Source organism: Thunnus maccoyii, chromosome 5 (genome assembly GCF_910596095.1).
Source record: "Thunnus maccoyii chromosome 5, fThuMac1.1, whole genome shotgun sequence".
Classification (NCBI taxonomy): Eukaryota; Metazoa; Chordata; class Actinopteri; order Scombriformes; family Scombridae; genus Thunnus; species Thunnus maccoyii.
In genome coordinates, this window is record NC_056537.1 from 31,513,671 (window position 1) to 31,529,128 (window position 15,458).

Consider the following 15,458-nt stretch of genomic DNA (forward strand, 5'->3'; position numbering starts at 1 on the left):
CTGTCTTTAAGTTAAATACATTTTTCCAGCTTTTTTACATCAGAAATAGAGCAAGTGGCTGCAGGGCATATAAAGGGTACTCTCTGTGAGTCCTTTTAGCAGAGCAGAGTGCTTTCAAAACTCTAAAAAGGTGAAAGAGATGAGAAATGTGATCTTTTTTTGGCTGGACCACAACAGATAGCCCTACACATGCAGTTGTCAGTGAGTGAGTGAGTGAGTGAGTGAGTGAGGGATGAAGTTACACCGTTAGTGGGTTAGTTTCCCCATTGGCCGTTGCTCTTTCAAAATGAATCGGTGCAACAGTTTCTATGATGTCCTCAGGGGGTGGGGAACTGAGAGTGAGCGCAGTTCTGAAATAAGTTAATAAGTTAAATAAAACACACATTTACCGACTGAGGCGTCTCACACACTGACATGAGTACCAACCTGTGCATAGAAAGACACGCGATAGATCTATTTTATTAGGCTGCACGGCAGCTAGCAGCTAGTTAGCATGGCTAACATCGTTAGCATAGCCGTGCTGTGCGGTGTGTAGCCCATAGACTGTATTAAAATAAAGTGTAGCCATGGTGTTTCCGGTTTAACAGCACCGTGCTGGGCTGGTGACAGGTTTGTTTATGGCGTTTTGTGTGCCCTGAAAGAGCGTAGCCAGAAATATCAATTTAGTGGGCCTGTTGGATATAAGGTGTGCAAGAACCAAAGTGATCTGTAGATCAATCATAACAGTTTTTTTTACTCTTGATTTAAGATCTCATTAGTATTAGTATGAGTATTTACCTACTATTCATTGTATTGATAGCAGACTGCTGGTTTTGTTTACTGTTGCTTAGCAACATATGATAGTCTCAAGAAATAAGGTGGTGGAGGTGAGCCGCAACATTATTTCTTCATTTAATGCTGCAATGATTTCCCTGATAACATTATAGCACAACTGTTGCATAAAAGCAATGTCAAGTTGTGGAGTTGTGCAATGGTCTAACTTACTCACTGAACATCTGCAGCATTGAACATGCAGCAACATGGGTAACCACAATGGTAACCACACTACCATGGTACCAGGCTTTTTTTAGGCTAAGCCTGTAAGCTATTTGCACAATGCCAGTACATGGCAAAAACAAATTGACAACATGCCACTTACATAAATTAAGTAAGCATCATGTATCCAACAATATAGCAAAGTGTGAGATTAACAAAATTTAGCTCCATTTATAAGCTATCATTACATTCACAATCCCTCCCTCAGCTAAGAACACAATAGGCTGCACCAGCAGGTCCCTTTTTAACATTTACTTCTACCATCAAAAAGCACAATTTATCAAAAAGTACATTAGTATGACTTACATGTGTCAGCACATCTTCGAGGTTTAAAACAATAAGAAACATCCACAGAGCTGGGATGTTTCATTTCCAATGCTTCCAGACTTTAACGGAATTGAATGAAAATAAGAGCGGAATCACAGAAATGTAGCTGCAGGATTTTAGTGAATTAAACTGTAGCAATATTTGCACATTACAGTACACACAGGATCTACTGCTTACTGTAGGTTTGACATTGCTTTAAATCCAAAGACATGCATATTTATCACAAAAGTAATAAAAATGTCCCCAGATAGTGTGGATACTATATTTAACTGAGCTTAGAATGTAAATGAATCTGTTATTTTTCTGTTTCTGCAGAGCTGAAGTTTCATCCCATTGCAAGACATGATGGAACAACATCTCATTGCTTGTTAGAAATATGCCTTGAAAGAATTGATGTGCTTACAGACCCACATACATAATATGGCGGAGTGGGTCGTTAGGGAGGAAACAGTAGCTAACTCATCCAGGAAATCACTCCAACTGGGTGTGCAATCCACACATCATAAGTAGGCTAATGCACAATTCTCTTATTTACTTAGCAAACAAAAATATATCAGCTACAGACCAACAAAGCCTATACTCTGATACAGGTTTAAACTCTACATTAACAGATAAAACCTTATGTTCAAATCAAAAAGTATTAACGCGTCTATCAGATACATGACTTACACACCCTCATTTATATGCTTGACATGCAAAAAATATCCCTCAAGGCGTACAATACTATAGTTAGTTGCTAAAATACAACACAGCTTGAAAACAAATGAAGACATTTTCAGGACCAACCAGCAGACCTTCTGCACACGCCCCAAACAATCACAAATCACAGACAAGCAGCAGCAACAGGTGATTTAACAACCAGCAAACAACTTATTCAAAGCTTGGGCGGGCTCCACAAACAGCAGCAACACTACAACAGCTTCAGTGTCCAGACAAACAACAAATGGCACAAAATAAAGGCTACAAACCATCAACAACAACACAGTGATGAGCTAAATAACATTAGTCCATGCTCTTGTCTTTCACAGAAATGAACTAGCATTAACTTACCTGCTCTCACTCCTGCTCCTCTGCTGACTTTTTCTTTTTCATTTTGGCTACTACCAAAAAAAACTCAAGTCAAATGCAACGCTTCATGACAGTAATCACTTGAGCATCACAACAGGCTGTCAGACAGGCTGTCACAGGTCAAAAATGACATCAATCAGGGCAGGGCAGAGCCGCCGTCAGGGACTCAGCAGGCAAGGAATTCAAATGCACCAATGAGCGGGCACAGCACGGCCTGGCTGGGTTGTTTATGATTAGGCTGGGTGTGCCAGCTTGAGATTTAGGTGGCACAGGCACACTCGGGCACACCTGTGGCTACGCAGGTGGTCACTGCGTGGATATAAAGTCACACAGCTGACGGACTGTTATCTTAGCGTGCTAATCCTACATAAATATATGGATGAGACCATATGTTTACAGACATCTGCAGATAGAAACAGAGGAAAGCAGAGGGAGTTAACAGATAATTAGAATAGTTACAGTATAATTAAAATTAAAATAAGCTCCCTTTCAAATCAAACATCCCAAATATGAGTGGAAAATATTGTTCTTGCAATTACATTTATACTCTTTTTTATGCAAATGTTGCTTAACCATGTCATGTGATACACTATTTCAGTACACTTTAACAACAAATATTACTAGAACCACTACAGAAAATTACAGACGAACATTTAATATCCAGGAATTCACATTATAGACACTACCACTGACTATCTCTTTAACAAATTGGCCACAATTTCGCATATTGAGCAAAAATAGTCCACATACTAGGTTTTGACCTAGTCCTGTTAATATTTAAAGGAGAATCCCTTAAATGCCAGTGGTTCTCAACCCTAGTTTCTGCTTTACTGTGATGGTATAGTCACATTTCTTTCTGTGTTCCTGCTAGCCTTGGCTCTAACACAGCACACAAGTTAATTAAAACACCATGTGGTCAATGCCCTGCTCTGGAGGCACAGAGAAAGAGAGAGAGAGACAGAGAGAGACTGAGCACAATAGGAGGCAAAGAGAAATCATGCAAGAAGGTTGAAGGGAAAAAGCAAATTAACAGTTGAATTTCTTCCCTCTTGGTTTGCTAATCATTTTGGCAGATTTTGCATACACTGGCTCTGAATCCATTAAGGGGCTTTACAAGGTGTTGCAGTGTTTCCTCTAGGTTGACTGCTTTGAGGGGGGGGGGTGCGCCGAGCAAAACTCAGGACTCAGCAGCCGCACATTTGTCCGTTCTCTGTTTACGAGTGGCTTAGGTTGACACTAAAATGAGAGTAGTTGGTCCACCTTAAAGGTCAGTCCACCTCAAGTGAGCCTGGCCAGGTAAGGTTAACCCATTGTCGCTAACTTCGCTTTTAACCCCCTTCACTTTTCCAGCTGTTGGGGAAAGAAGAGACTTTTCTTTGTCTAGAGAAGCTGCAGCATTTATTAACTGATACACTGTAGCATGTACTGTACATTTACTGCCAGACTGACAACTCACTGCTATCCTTTTCCTCTGCTCCGCTCGCATTCATGTCACTTTTCTGCCACTCGCTCTCTCCACTCGTTCAACCACACACTCATTACGTACACACATTATGCACTGCCCTGTTCCTTAAAGGAGCTATGCTACTCTTATAGCAGTACTTTTCATGTAGATGTCTTTCGAAGAATGAGGAGAGGGAGGATGACTCAAAACAATTCCGGCCCATTGATATTAATGATTGTGTGAAATTTTTGCAGTGGCACTCAGAATAAATATATGGGAAACACTGTGTTGTCATGTCATATCTTGTAGCACTGATCTGTAGCTAGTTGTCTGTACAATATTATGCTTGTGGTCAGTTTGGTTAGCTAGATTGGCTAATAATACGACTATAAGGCGACCCTGATAAACTGATTTTGCTGACATTTCACCTTCTTCTAAAAACACACATATGCACCCACACAAACAATCACACACACAGGTTCAGTCCATCTCACACATTCAGGAGAGAAAGAGAGAGAGAAATGGACTTCTCCATTTTTGCCTCAGGTACTAGCTTGCCATTTAAGGATTTTTTGGGTGTTTTTTAGTGAGTATAGATAAAGGCCTTAGGGTAAGTACAGTGTACATTATGTATGTGCATTTAAATATAGTATAAAATGTACAAATTGCATGCAGAACCGCATACATTTTATAAACCCAGTTTAATGAGTGAGCATTCATCAACGTATGTATTTGACGATTTATTATTAAATGGAATAGAAATGGGATAGTTACACACATTATTCATTTTGTCTGTTCTTTCTTTCATTATCCGTGAATATGACTCATAACTCATTCATTGAACAGAATCTCCATCATACTCAGCAGTCAGCCTCTACAGTTTGTGTATGTGTGTGTGTGTGTGTGTGTGTGTGCGTGCATGTGTGAGTGTGTCTGTGCATGAGTTTGTGTCTGTACATGAAAAAAATGTTTTGTCTGTGCAGGTCCTGGTTGTATGTCTGGTGTATGTGTGTGTGTTTGTGTGGGTTGGGGGCATCTCCCACCTGTGTGTGTGTGTATGTGTGTGTGTGTGTGTGTGTGTGTGTGTGTGTGTGTGTGTGTGTGTGTGCGTGTAATCACAGAGCTGTGTGCATTTGTTTCTTCTAGCCCCCACCACTGCTGAGCAGGTGGGAAGGGAAGGGAGGGCTCGAAGAAGTGGAGATGAGAAGAGAATGTAGAAAGTATTTATTTGTGTTTTTGGCTGGGCACACTGGGGGTGGAGGGGGGGCTTTGGAGAAGATGCGAGGGGGGGTTACCAGAGAGATGAGAGACGAAAGAAAAAAGAGAAAGAAGCAGAGCTGAGGGTGGTGAAGGGCGGCACTGAAAAAGAGGAATGACAGTAAACTTCAGGGTTTTTATCTCTGCATGTAAAACTAATTTTGACACAAAACCAGCAATCAAGCTCATGTCTGTACAGTAAACGTTTCAGTATTTTTCGGATGAGGTGTACATCGCCTGTTCACATATATATTTCAGGTGTTTACATAACATCTTAAGAGTGAATCACAAAGAACAGTCTTTATCATCATCACCCAGGCTTAGAAGCAAGCACAATGAATGAATACAATAAATCCTCCTTATGTTTTTGTGGGTTAGTCTCTCATCATGACTCGATTTGTTTTGTCTTTGTATTCCCCCCTACCTCCTCTAATTCTATGTCTATGTGTATTTGTGTGTATGTATGCGTGCCTCCTTGGACTACACTGTAGTGGTTTGTGGCAGGTTTTATTGTTTTCTGCCTTGCAGCTGCACATCATAAAGAAGTACCTTCCTTTGTGTGATAGCGCGAGGTGAAAACATGATTCTGTATTCAACTTGACGTCTGTGTATGTGTTATTATGTCTGCCAATTTGGACTGTATGTAATCAAAAGGCAGCTTCCCATAACAGTGTGTCTGTTGACATGACTGTAGATTTGGTTAAACATACAATAATTGATTATACCTTTAGTAGACACTCATTTCAGTCATATGAGGACCCTGTCTGCTGAGACTATTTGTCCTACAGTATGACACCGTGCTTTATGATTGGCTCTATATCTTCTTGTGTATTAAGATGGCATTGGAATTGGCTGGCTTCCTTTGAGTACTGATTTTTTATACAGTTAGATTGGAAATATCTCTCACCATAACCTTGAACTAATTGTAGTTCAAATCTTAAACTCATTGATTAAGAGTTTAAACACCTTGCAAAACTCTCCTCCTTCCTCAGCTCAAAATTTTCCTCACAAAGACAAGCACATCCCCACATTCATACCACAACCACACACACACACATACACACACACCACTAAATAAGGTCCTTGACAGCATGTTCTGAGTGTTGCATGCAGCCACTAATGCTTTACTAATCACCTCAGTCTAGATTTCACAGCATGAGGCCTCACTTCTCAAACACATGTAGACACACTCTCTCCTTTTTCTCTCTCTTTCTCTCACACACACACACGTACACGTACACAACATGTATGCCGGCACCAAACACGCGCTGTGTGTGCGCACAAAGAGCCACACACAGCATGTCGTCTCCCCTCTCCATTGGTCCTAATCAGGGGCCAGTATCCAATTAGCGTACCAACTGTAACCCTTACTTTGATATACCAATAACACTTGACACTGTCCTCTCTCTCTCTTCCTGTGATAACACCTTTGATAAAAGTTTCTGCCCCAACCACAGTTTTCCTTCCCTCTTCCACCAGATCCTCTCACTTTGTGTCCTTTTTTGCAAATCCCCTTTGTTTCCATCACTGTAGCCTTTAACTGTGGCTGCATTAACAGATCAGCTTTAAGTCTTAATTATACAATTGTGTCACTGTAGTTATGCAGTTGCTGACAGTGGAGGAAGTGCTCTTTAGTTTTACGTAGGTCAAACCAACGCCACAAAAATAAGTGTCATGTCATTCAAAAAAATGTCTTTTCATTTTCTCACATTCACTTTGTACAGAGGTAATGAAGGTTGCAAAGAGAGGTTTTCCACTAAAAATGCCTCTGCTAGATGACAGTGCACTACATTACTGATAAGAAGAAATGACCAGTCTTTAAACCTGCTTCATGTTTTGTTCACTATCAAGGTATAAATCAGCGTTTTGTCCCTCCTCCCCACACACACCACGTTCACACTACGTATTACTAACCGTGCCCATTCTCTCCTCCGCTCTCCCCCATCCCCACCTGCCTATTGGATGGCCTGTAGAAGAGCCCACCTGTCGGCAAGGTTTGTCCCCTTTCTGTCTCCTTAGCTCACACTATGAGCAAGGTAGCATTGTGCTATCTCACTGCCTGCCCATCAGCATTTCATTTATAAACATTCTCCTGCTTTTGAAAATATATAGATTAGTATTTGATTATTCATTATTACACATTTTGTGTAAAAGCCACATTGCATGATGTGGAAAACAAAAACTTGAAAGCAGAAATTAATTCTCTCAGTAGCAGAAATCACTCTGTAGTATAAAAACAGTATAGACTATTAAAAATAATATTTACGGATGATTTTGAATTTTAGCCAAATCTTTGCACAATTACCCCTCACCTCGACTACTCATTCACCCCAATCCCTGCTGCTAGCTGCATGCTTCATTGTCCTTCCCACCTCATACGCACCACACACACACTCACACGCACACAGATGCCTTGGAGGTATTGAGTGGCCACTCACCTGGATCTAAGTGCTCCCTGTGGAGAGCGGTGGCTAATGATGTGTCCTCAGCATGAGCTTTACTTACCTATTTACATCAGTGCACTCTAATAATACTAGGTAGCTTTACCTATTCACATTGTTCAATCGTCAATAGTTCAAGGACACATTTTGTGGCTTCCAAAATGGCTTCTTGTTTGACACATGGCAGCTAGCCAGGCATTGCATCAGTTAAAAGTCCCTGAATGTAGTCATGTACTTTTCACTTGAATCACTTGAGTCACTCACACTTCCAGCTTTCAATTTGATGGTGACTTTGGGTGCAGACCAAAAGCAGTTTATGAACCCCTCTGTGTGTGGTAAGGCATTAAATAAACCCAGCTAGTTCTTATTTTGTACCTGGAGGTTGTTCTCATCTGCCAGTTCAGAACAGCCAACCTGCATTCAGCCTGTCTATTAGCCTGCAGTCAAATCTGTGATGTGCTTGACTAGTAATGTCTGTCTGCTGTCTAAGCAGCTGTCCCGAGGGCTGTGGCTGAGCTGGTGTGTGTCTGTGCACACATTTCTCTGTGCTTCAGAGTGTCCCCCCACCCCTTTTCTTCACTTTACTTTTACATATGCGTGCCCACACACACTCATGCACGCATGGATGCACGCACTTATGCACGCACGCACACACACACACCTCTATCTGTATGTATGTGTATGTGGGGGTAAGCAGGGTCTGGTGTGGTTACTTTGTATCACTGAAGACTTAATGAGGCGAATAAGAAGCTTTTAGAGTCAATGGAGGTGGATAATGTGGTTGAGAGTTCACTCATGTATATGTGTGTGTGTGTGTGTGTGTGTGTGTGTGTGTGTCTTTACCACCGGCTAGCAACATTGCTGTTTTCTTCTGCCTGGCTGCACCTGAACTAATAAGCTACAGACTACTCTGCCCTCTGTGTTGTTGGTGTTTGTGTGCCTCCACTAATGCTTTGGACTGAAGAAAACACTTCACTTGCGGCAGTTTTTTCCCGGGGGGTCATCAGTCATTGTGGAAACTGATGTCACAGCGAGCATTTCACAAATGATAAACAAAGAGAGTGATGGGAGATTTTCAGTGTTCCCCTGAACGGCATGTATTTTGAAGTAACAGCTTAGTGAAAAGTCTGAAAAAAAAAACTGAAAAAGGGCAATAAGGTACTGTGGGAACACTACTAATCCCGTCCCAGGCACAAGTGTCCCATCTGAGAGAGTTTTTAGCACCACAGGCGATGACATGTCTTGGCAGTGGCGTGTGCTTAAATCTCAACACATTGATCAGTTGGTGTTTCTCAAGAAAAATCTGGGGTAGTAAAACCCGTTTACACACTCTTCACTCAACCATTTCCACTCTCTAACGCACTCACACACGCCCCCTCCCCCTGCCAGCATTACATGTATTAAAATAGGTAATGTCAGTGTCGCTAACACAACTAGAACTATCACTACTACTATTTCTACTGCTCACATTGAAATGAGAGGTTTACAGGTTGTGTTTATTGAATTTTCATATTCAGTTCAAAACATACTAAATTTAGGTATGTATTTTTAAATTAATTAATTTGACAGTATATACAGTATAATACTGTAATTCTATCTTGTGTTCTCTTTGTAGAAATATAAATGTGTGTGTGTACATAATCAAATTAAAAAGAAGAAAACAAAAATCTTTCTTGCCTGAAATTGGCATATGCTGAATAAAAATCAGTAAAAAGTGTGTGTAAGACCAAGCAAGATGTTGGATGTTGGTCTGCACTGTGATGGTATGAACATAGGAACAGATGACAGCACTCCCCCCCCCCCACACTCCTCCGTCTTTCATCCCTCCCTCAATCCATCCTTCCCTACATCCCTTCCTCCCTCCCTTCCTCCCTCGCCACCTGGAGCCAGCGAGCCGTGACACCAGAGGGAGGGAGGGAGTGATGATGAAGGGACAAGGGACTGGGGAGAGAGAGAGAGAGAGAGAGAGAGAGAGAGAGAGAGAGATAAGGGATTCTGTGTGTGTGTGTGATAATAGATTAATAGATTTACTTAAATGATGATAAACTAAAATTGATTCATTTGAACCATCATATAGAAATATAATAGTGTGAAAAGGTATTTTCTAATAAATTAAGTGGTAAATATTGAAATTTAAACAAAAAAAGTGACTATGAAACAGTTTGACATTTGTAGCATGATTTCTATGATATCAAAATGAACTGTGACACACCATAGCTTATATGACATAATGTGAGGAGCCAAACACGGCACAGTCCAAAGCCCCATGGGTGCTTCCTTCAAGGAAAGCACGTTTAAACTACTACCTCTACATGCATTTCTGAGAACCAAACATGTACATTTACACACACGACGATGCTGCCAGAAATCTTTGTAGAATGTGCTTACTGTTTGTTGTGCTGTGTAATGTAATGTTCTGATAAAATGTGTTGAGTCCATTTCCTCCCACTGCATTGTGTATTCTTTAACATTTTCGCTCCGTCTGTCATCCTGTTTTATATAATTCTCTAACCTCCTCCGACACCGTTAAAACAAAGTATTTGCTCTCTGCTAGTCGCCATAACCTGCTATTGTCTGCTTTATTGACTGTGCATGAACACATACACAGAATTGTGAGTGTATTTCGGTAAGTGTGTGTGTGTGTGTGTGTGTGTGTGTGTTTTGAATTCTGGGAGCACAGTGGTCCCCTGGAGAGCTCATTTTGTCATCTTCTCGCTTGATTTACCTTCTTCTTCTTCTGCTGTTTATTACTAGTCATTACAAGCTGTTTGGAAACCTAATAGGACACACTGACAAATAGACTGGGAGAGACCCAACCAGGAAAGGCATCGGAACACAAAATAATGTTTGTGTGTGTGTGACGGAGAGAAAGTGACATGTTCCGTGTTTGCCTGGGAGAATATTTGTACATGCAACATCAGCTTTCTTAACTCATGTATAGAAGTTGTCTGCTTTGTATGAGTGATGTCTTTGTTAGCCTTCTCTGGGTAGGCAGGTGTGTGTGTGTGTGTGTGTGTCTGTGTGTGTGTGTGTCTGTGTGTGTGTGTGTGTTTATTAAGAGGGTGGCCAAAGATAGAGGGCTATACACCATACTGTACCTGCAACCCCCCCATTGCATCCCTCTCTCCTCTCTCTCTCTTTCTTTTTCTCTGTCTCAACCCGTCCAGGTGTGGCTGCACCAGCTGCTAAAGAGAATGGGACAATTACACACACACACACACACACACACACACACACACATACACACACAGCTCCTCTCTCTCTTTCTCTGCTGGCTAATTGTCACAAGACAAGCAAGGCGCTTTGCCTTTATGCGCTTCATAAACAGGGGCCAAGCAACAATTAACTCCCTGCTTAATTCACTAACTATTCTGAATTCATTTTCTCTTGTGACAGGCACATCTGTCACAGCTGGTAGCGAGCGAGAGTGTGTGCGTTTGTGTGTGAGAGAGAGAGAGTTTGGGCCTTTATAGTAATGTAATCAGGCTGTGCCTTTAAACAGGTTACATTGAGGCTGATTATTTACTCTATGTGTGTATGATAAAGTTCCACAGGTGAACATGTGTGTGTGTGTGGTTGTGTGTGTAATAGAGAGTGAGAGAGAGCACCAGAGGGTGTTTCAGGGTATGTGAACAAAGACAATATCAAGCATATGTTTGTGTGTGTTTGGTTTCTGTGTGGGTTCTTAGTTGCGTGTTGTGGTGATGTTTGCTTCTGCTTTTGTGTGCGTATGTGTGGGGGGGAGTAGTTGCATACCCTTTTTAAAGCATCATGATGTAACGCAGCAGGATGGGTTGACCTGTATTATAGAGGTAAAAGAGACCATCAGATGAAGATAGCAGAAGCGAAATAGGACATCTTGGACACAGGTAATAAAGGATGGGGGAACACATAAAAGACGGTCTGTTCTCTGTTAGAGATAAGAAGCAGAGGCAGATCCTGATACATATCTTGTAGACTCAGTGACCATCAGTTGACAAAAGACACAGGATGATACAAGAATACCAAAAAAGAAACAGAAATGACTACACTCCCTGCATGTGATGTAGATAAACTGAACAGAATAAATGGAAAATCCTGACATGTGGGTGTAAAGCAGTTAAAAGGGCTGCCCAGCATGTCTATTATACTTACATTTATTATTTGCATTGATCTATTCATCTCTATTTTAGTATTTTTTGTGTCATTATTAACCACTCTACAGTCAATTACACAGGTTTCACTTTCATTCATTGGTTAGAGCTCTTTTCAGGACTGTGCAAGCATGTGTAGACTGATTGATCTGTAGTCTGTGATTCTTTTGTTAGCTTAGGTGCGCCTGTTAGCGCTTGACAATTCATAGCTTTATCATTCTAATTATTACATAGACTTGAGTGACGTCATGTAATTCCCAGTATAGCTGAGACGATAGAGAGACAAGGTATAAATTAAAGATGAGTTAAGGACCTTGATGTCTATTTTCACTTTAAACTTTTCTTTAAACTGTCTCTGTCTCTGTGATTCTTTTGTTAGCTTAGGTGCGCCTGTTAGCGCTTGATATATGTAATAAAAACTGCTCACATTATCTCCTGTGGATCATCCAGAGTAACAGGAACACTGATTTAGGAAAGACAAGTGACTGTTGAATTTCCTAAAATAAATTTTCATTGCTGTGAGCACCACCACACAGAAATTCCACTTACCTCCAATGTAATTGTGGTGGTGGAAGAAATTTCAGAGGCGCGTATCTCAAAACTTTGGCAAATAAAACCGAAACTATCGTTGCTTAAAAATCACTAGAGGTACGTGAGAAAATATGCTTTTTTTGTAAGTTGGGCAAACCAACCCTTCACTGAATTTGAAATCGGATTTTATTTGCAAAACATAGAGTTCCATCCCTGTACTGTATGTCAATACACATACATAAACATTAGATACCAGAATTAAACAGTGTAAATGATATCAATATGTATGCAGTATGAAATAACCATTATGAAAAGTAACACTTTGCTATTCATGGAATAAGAGGAAGATTAGAAAGTAAAGAAAGCAGATTTGTGAACATGATGAGATAATGGGATAGTGAGGAACATAATGGAGCAAAGAAGGGACGGCAAGATAAATAGTCTCTGCAGGATTTTGCTGAGTTTTTTGGTTCTTATTGCGGCCAAAAATGCTTAATTATTACAGTGGCTTCTCTCAAAAATTGTTCTATAATTTGTGATGTTTTATATTTTCTTATTGCAATAATATTACGGGATTTGGGAAAAATTGCAAGCGAAGGAAAATAATACCATTTTTTTAAAACTACTATTAATGAAGAATCATATGTAATAACTTATTCTATATACTGCATATCAATGAAACAACTATATTTCAGTGCTATTGTTTCCGAATATGAGAACCATGAGCTCAAAGTTGTTATTGTGTTGTTATTGTGTTATTGATGTAGTTGTTGTTATTAAATAAACTTTGACCTCAACATTACCATCAAATAAAATCAGTCAATAATTCCATTAAAATGAAACCATTAACATAAAAATATAGTTTCATTTTTATGTTTGAGGTAGATTATGTCCATCTTTGCTGTCTGAACACATCAACTTGTATTCGTCAGACTAACTGAATGTAAACCTCATTTAGGGACATTTGTCTTGTACGGTCTATGGTGGTCATTTTTGTTGGCATGTGAGATTTGTCTATCTTCCACCTGAATGCGCGCTGCAGTGAAGTAAATTACCACAACATGAAATGTGACAATTAGTCCAAATCACAAGCGGTCTGTTGATTTGACTATTTCATATGAAAAGTTGTGGTAATTTAGCAAAATTGCAAGCTCTCACAAATATTGCGGAGATTTCTTGAATTTGCGTGAATTATTGCGATCGCAAAATTGCAATTTCCTGGAGGGACTGAACAGGAGTACAGAGTGATACATTACCCAAATGACACTGCCCATAGTAAGAGAAGTGAGAAATTGAGACATCAGGAAAACAACATGGTGACAGAAATAGTGGTGATTACAGATCAATTGAGTGAGATTCACACTGAAGGCAAATAATAGGAGAGGAAACGGACTGATGCAGAGATAGAAACTGCAAAGGACATGGAGAGAACAGGCGATGGAGAAAGAGACAACTGAATGCAGATCAATAGGTTGAAATGAAGGGAGAGCGTGGGTGCGGATGGGTGGACCAAGATGAATAAAGCGAGAGACGGAAGGAGAGTGTGTCGGAGGAGAGAGACACAGAGAGGATGAGAGCGATTTCTGACAGATTTTGGCTCAGGCTCAGTCCTCTTGCCGAGCAGCTGGACTTCATTAGTGGCTGGTGTTAATTACTGGGACTGTACACACACACACACACATGCAGATAAGTGCACGCACACAGGCACATGAACTCACGCTAATAGATACACACACACACACACACATACGCGCACTCTCACACAGCCTGTGATTCAGGGTCACCTTGCTAGCCTTGTTTGAACCAGCAGAGAGAGGGGGAGATGGTGCCAGACAGACAGAAAAACAGAAATGAAGAGAGCTCACACAGAAGTGTCAGTCCACTGTGGGAGTTTTTATGTTATTAATGGTGTTCTGAGCAGCTGTATAGTGAGCACCTGGGAAATGGACAGGTAATACTGCGGATGACTTGGTCAAGGATTGAACATAATTAGATGTGAACATGGCCTATGTATAGACTACAGATTGTAATCACAGATTTATGTAGGGATGGAATAGAAATATGGATGATGGAGATAACAGATGCTTATGAAGAAGATTATAATGACACCATCTCAGCAATCCACTTGCTCTGTCTCCAAGTAGCAGCACAGGAGAACTGAGGTTCACCTGTAACCATAGTACATGTTTGTACTAAGTCTATGATGATGATTTGGTGTTTAAAGAATGTTGCAAAACCCTGAAACCAGAGCGACGTAGTGAGAATTATGACTTTGTGGCAAAGAATTTTAACTTCTAGATTAACACCCTCTCAGTTGCACTCTTATGAGGCTGCTGTAAAGCTCCATTTAAGTTGTGTGTGTCTGCTCCTTTACGGTCACTGCGTTTATTCTTTTTATTGTGAAACAAACTCACATCATCTAAATGAATCAACATGTTCACTTTTTAACATTTAATTACTCAAGGAGACCATAGTTTATGCAATGTTGTTGTGATGTGGAAGTGGATTCATGTGTTTTTTAGGCCATCATTATGCCATCTTGATTTTATGGTTACCATATGACACAAGTGAAAAGTGCATGAAGATGGAATAAAAGATGAGAGAAAATAAAAACAGTACTTACTGGCAGAAATAGTATTTGAAAACTGAGCATTTAGTGATCTGGACAGCAGCCACTTCAGCAAGCTCACCCTGAAGTTTAAATGAAAAAAGACACAATGTTAATTTTTTATATACCATGAGCAGGATAATGATTTCTAGAGATCTGCTGTCAAACCGTCTCAGACTGAGTCAGTTAAATGTAGGGAGCATAGCTCATATTGTCCAAATAAGATGCTGAAATAAGAACCCGCGCAGTGCAAATCTGACTTTCAGTTTTAATATTCTGTTATGAACCACAGTCTTCAGAAGATCAATGTTCAAGACTTCAAACAGTGAAATGAGTCACTTGCCTCTTAATAATATTACACAAAGATCATAAGCTCATCATAGAGGAGCAGAGATTGAGAGAGCTTCAGCAAACATTGTATAGAAAGAAGACAAACTTAGGATCAAGAGAGAGATGTTCAGAGGCTGAGCTTGAGATTGATTATTGATTTGAATTGTTACATCTTTTCATTTGGGACTGGCAAATAATTTATGATGGACTATTGCTGTCTTTGGCTCACTACGATTGATGGACATTATGGACAGTGCATACATTGGCTGGTTGTAGCCTGAAGT

At 40.3% G+C, this 15,458-nt stretch overlaps 1 protein-coding gene across 4 annotated transcripts in view; it reads left to right on the forward strand.

Moving 5' to 3' along the window:
• The window catches only part of znf423 (zinc finger protein 423), a 156,999-nt gene that overhangs the window by 82,160 nt on the left and 59,381 nt on the right, over positions 1 to 15,458 (forward strand). The window contains exon 19 of one of the 4 annotated variants that reach the window (XM_042411433.1): positions 1,678 to 2,430. The exons of the other annotated variants lie outside the window; for them this stretch is intronic. Coding sequence (XP_042267367.1) covers positions 1,678 to 1,781 — 104 coding nt within the window. The 3' untranslated portion in view covers positions 1,782 to 2,430. Of the gene's footprint in view, positions 1 to 1,677; positions 2,431 to 15,458 lie in introns of those variants that run through there. 4 annotated transcript variants of the gene reach the window in all.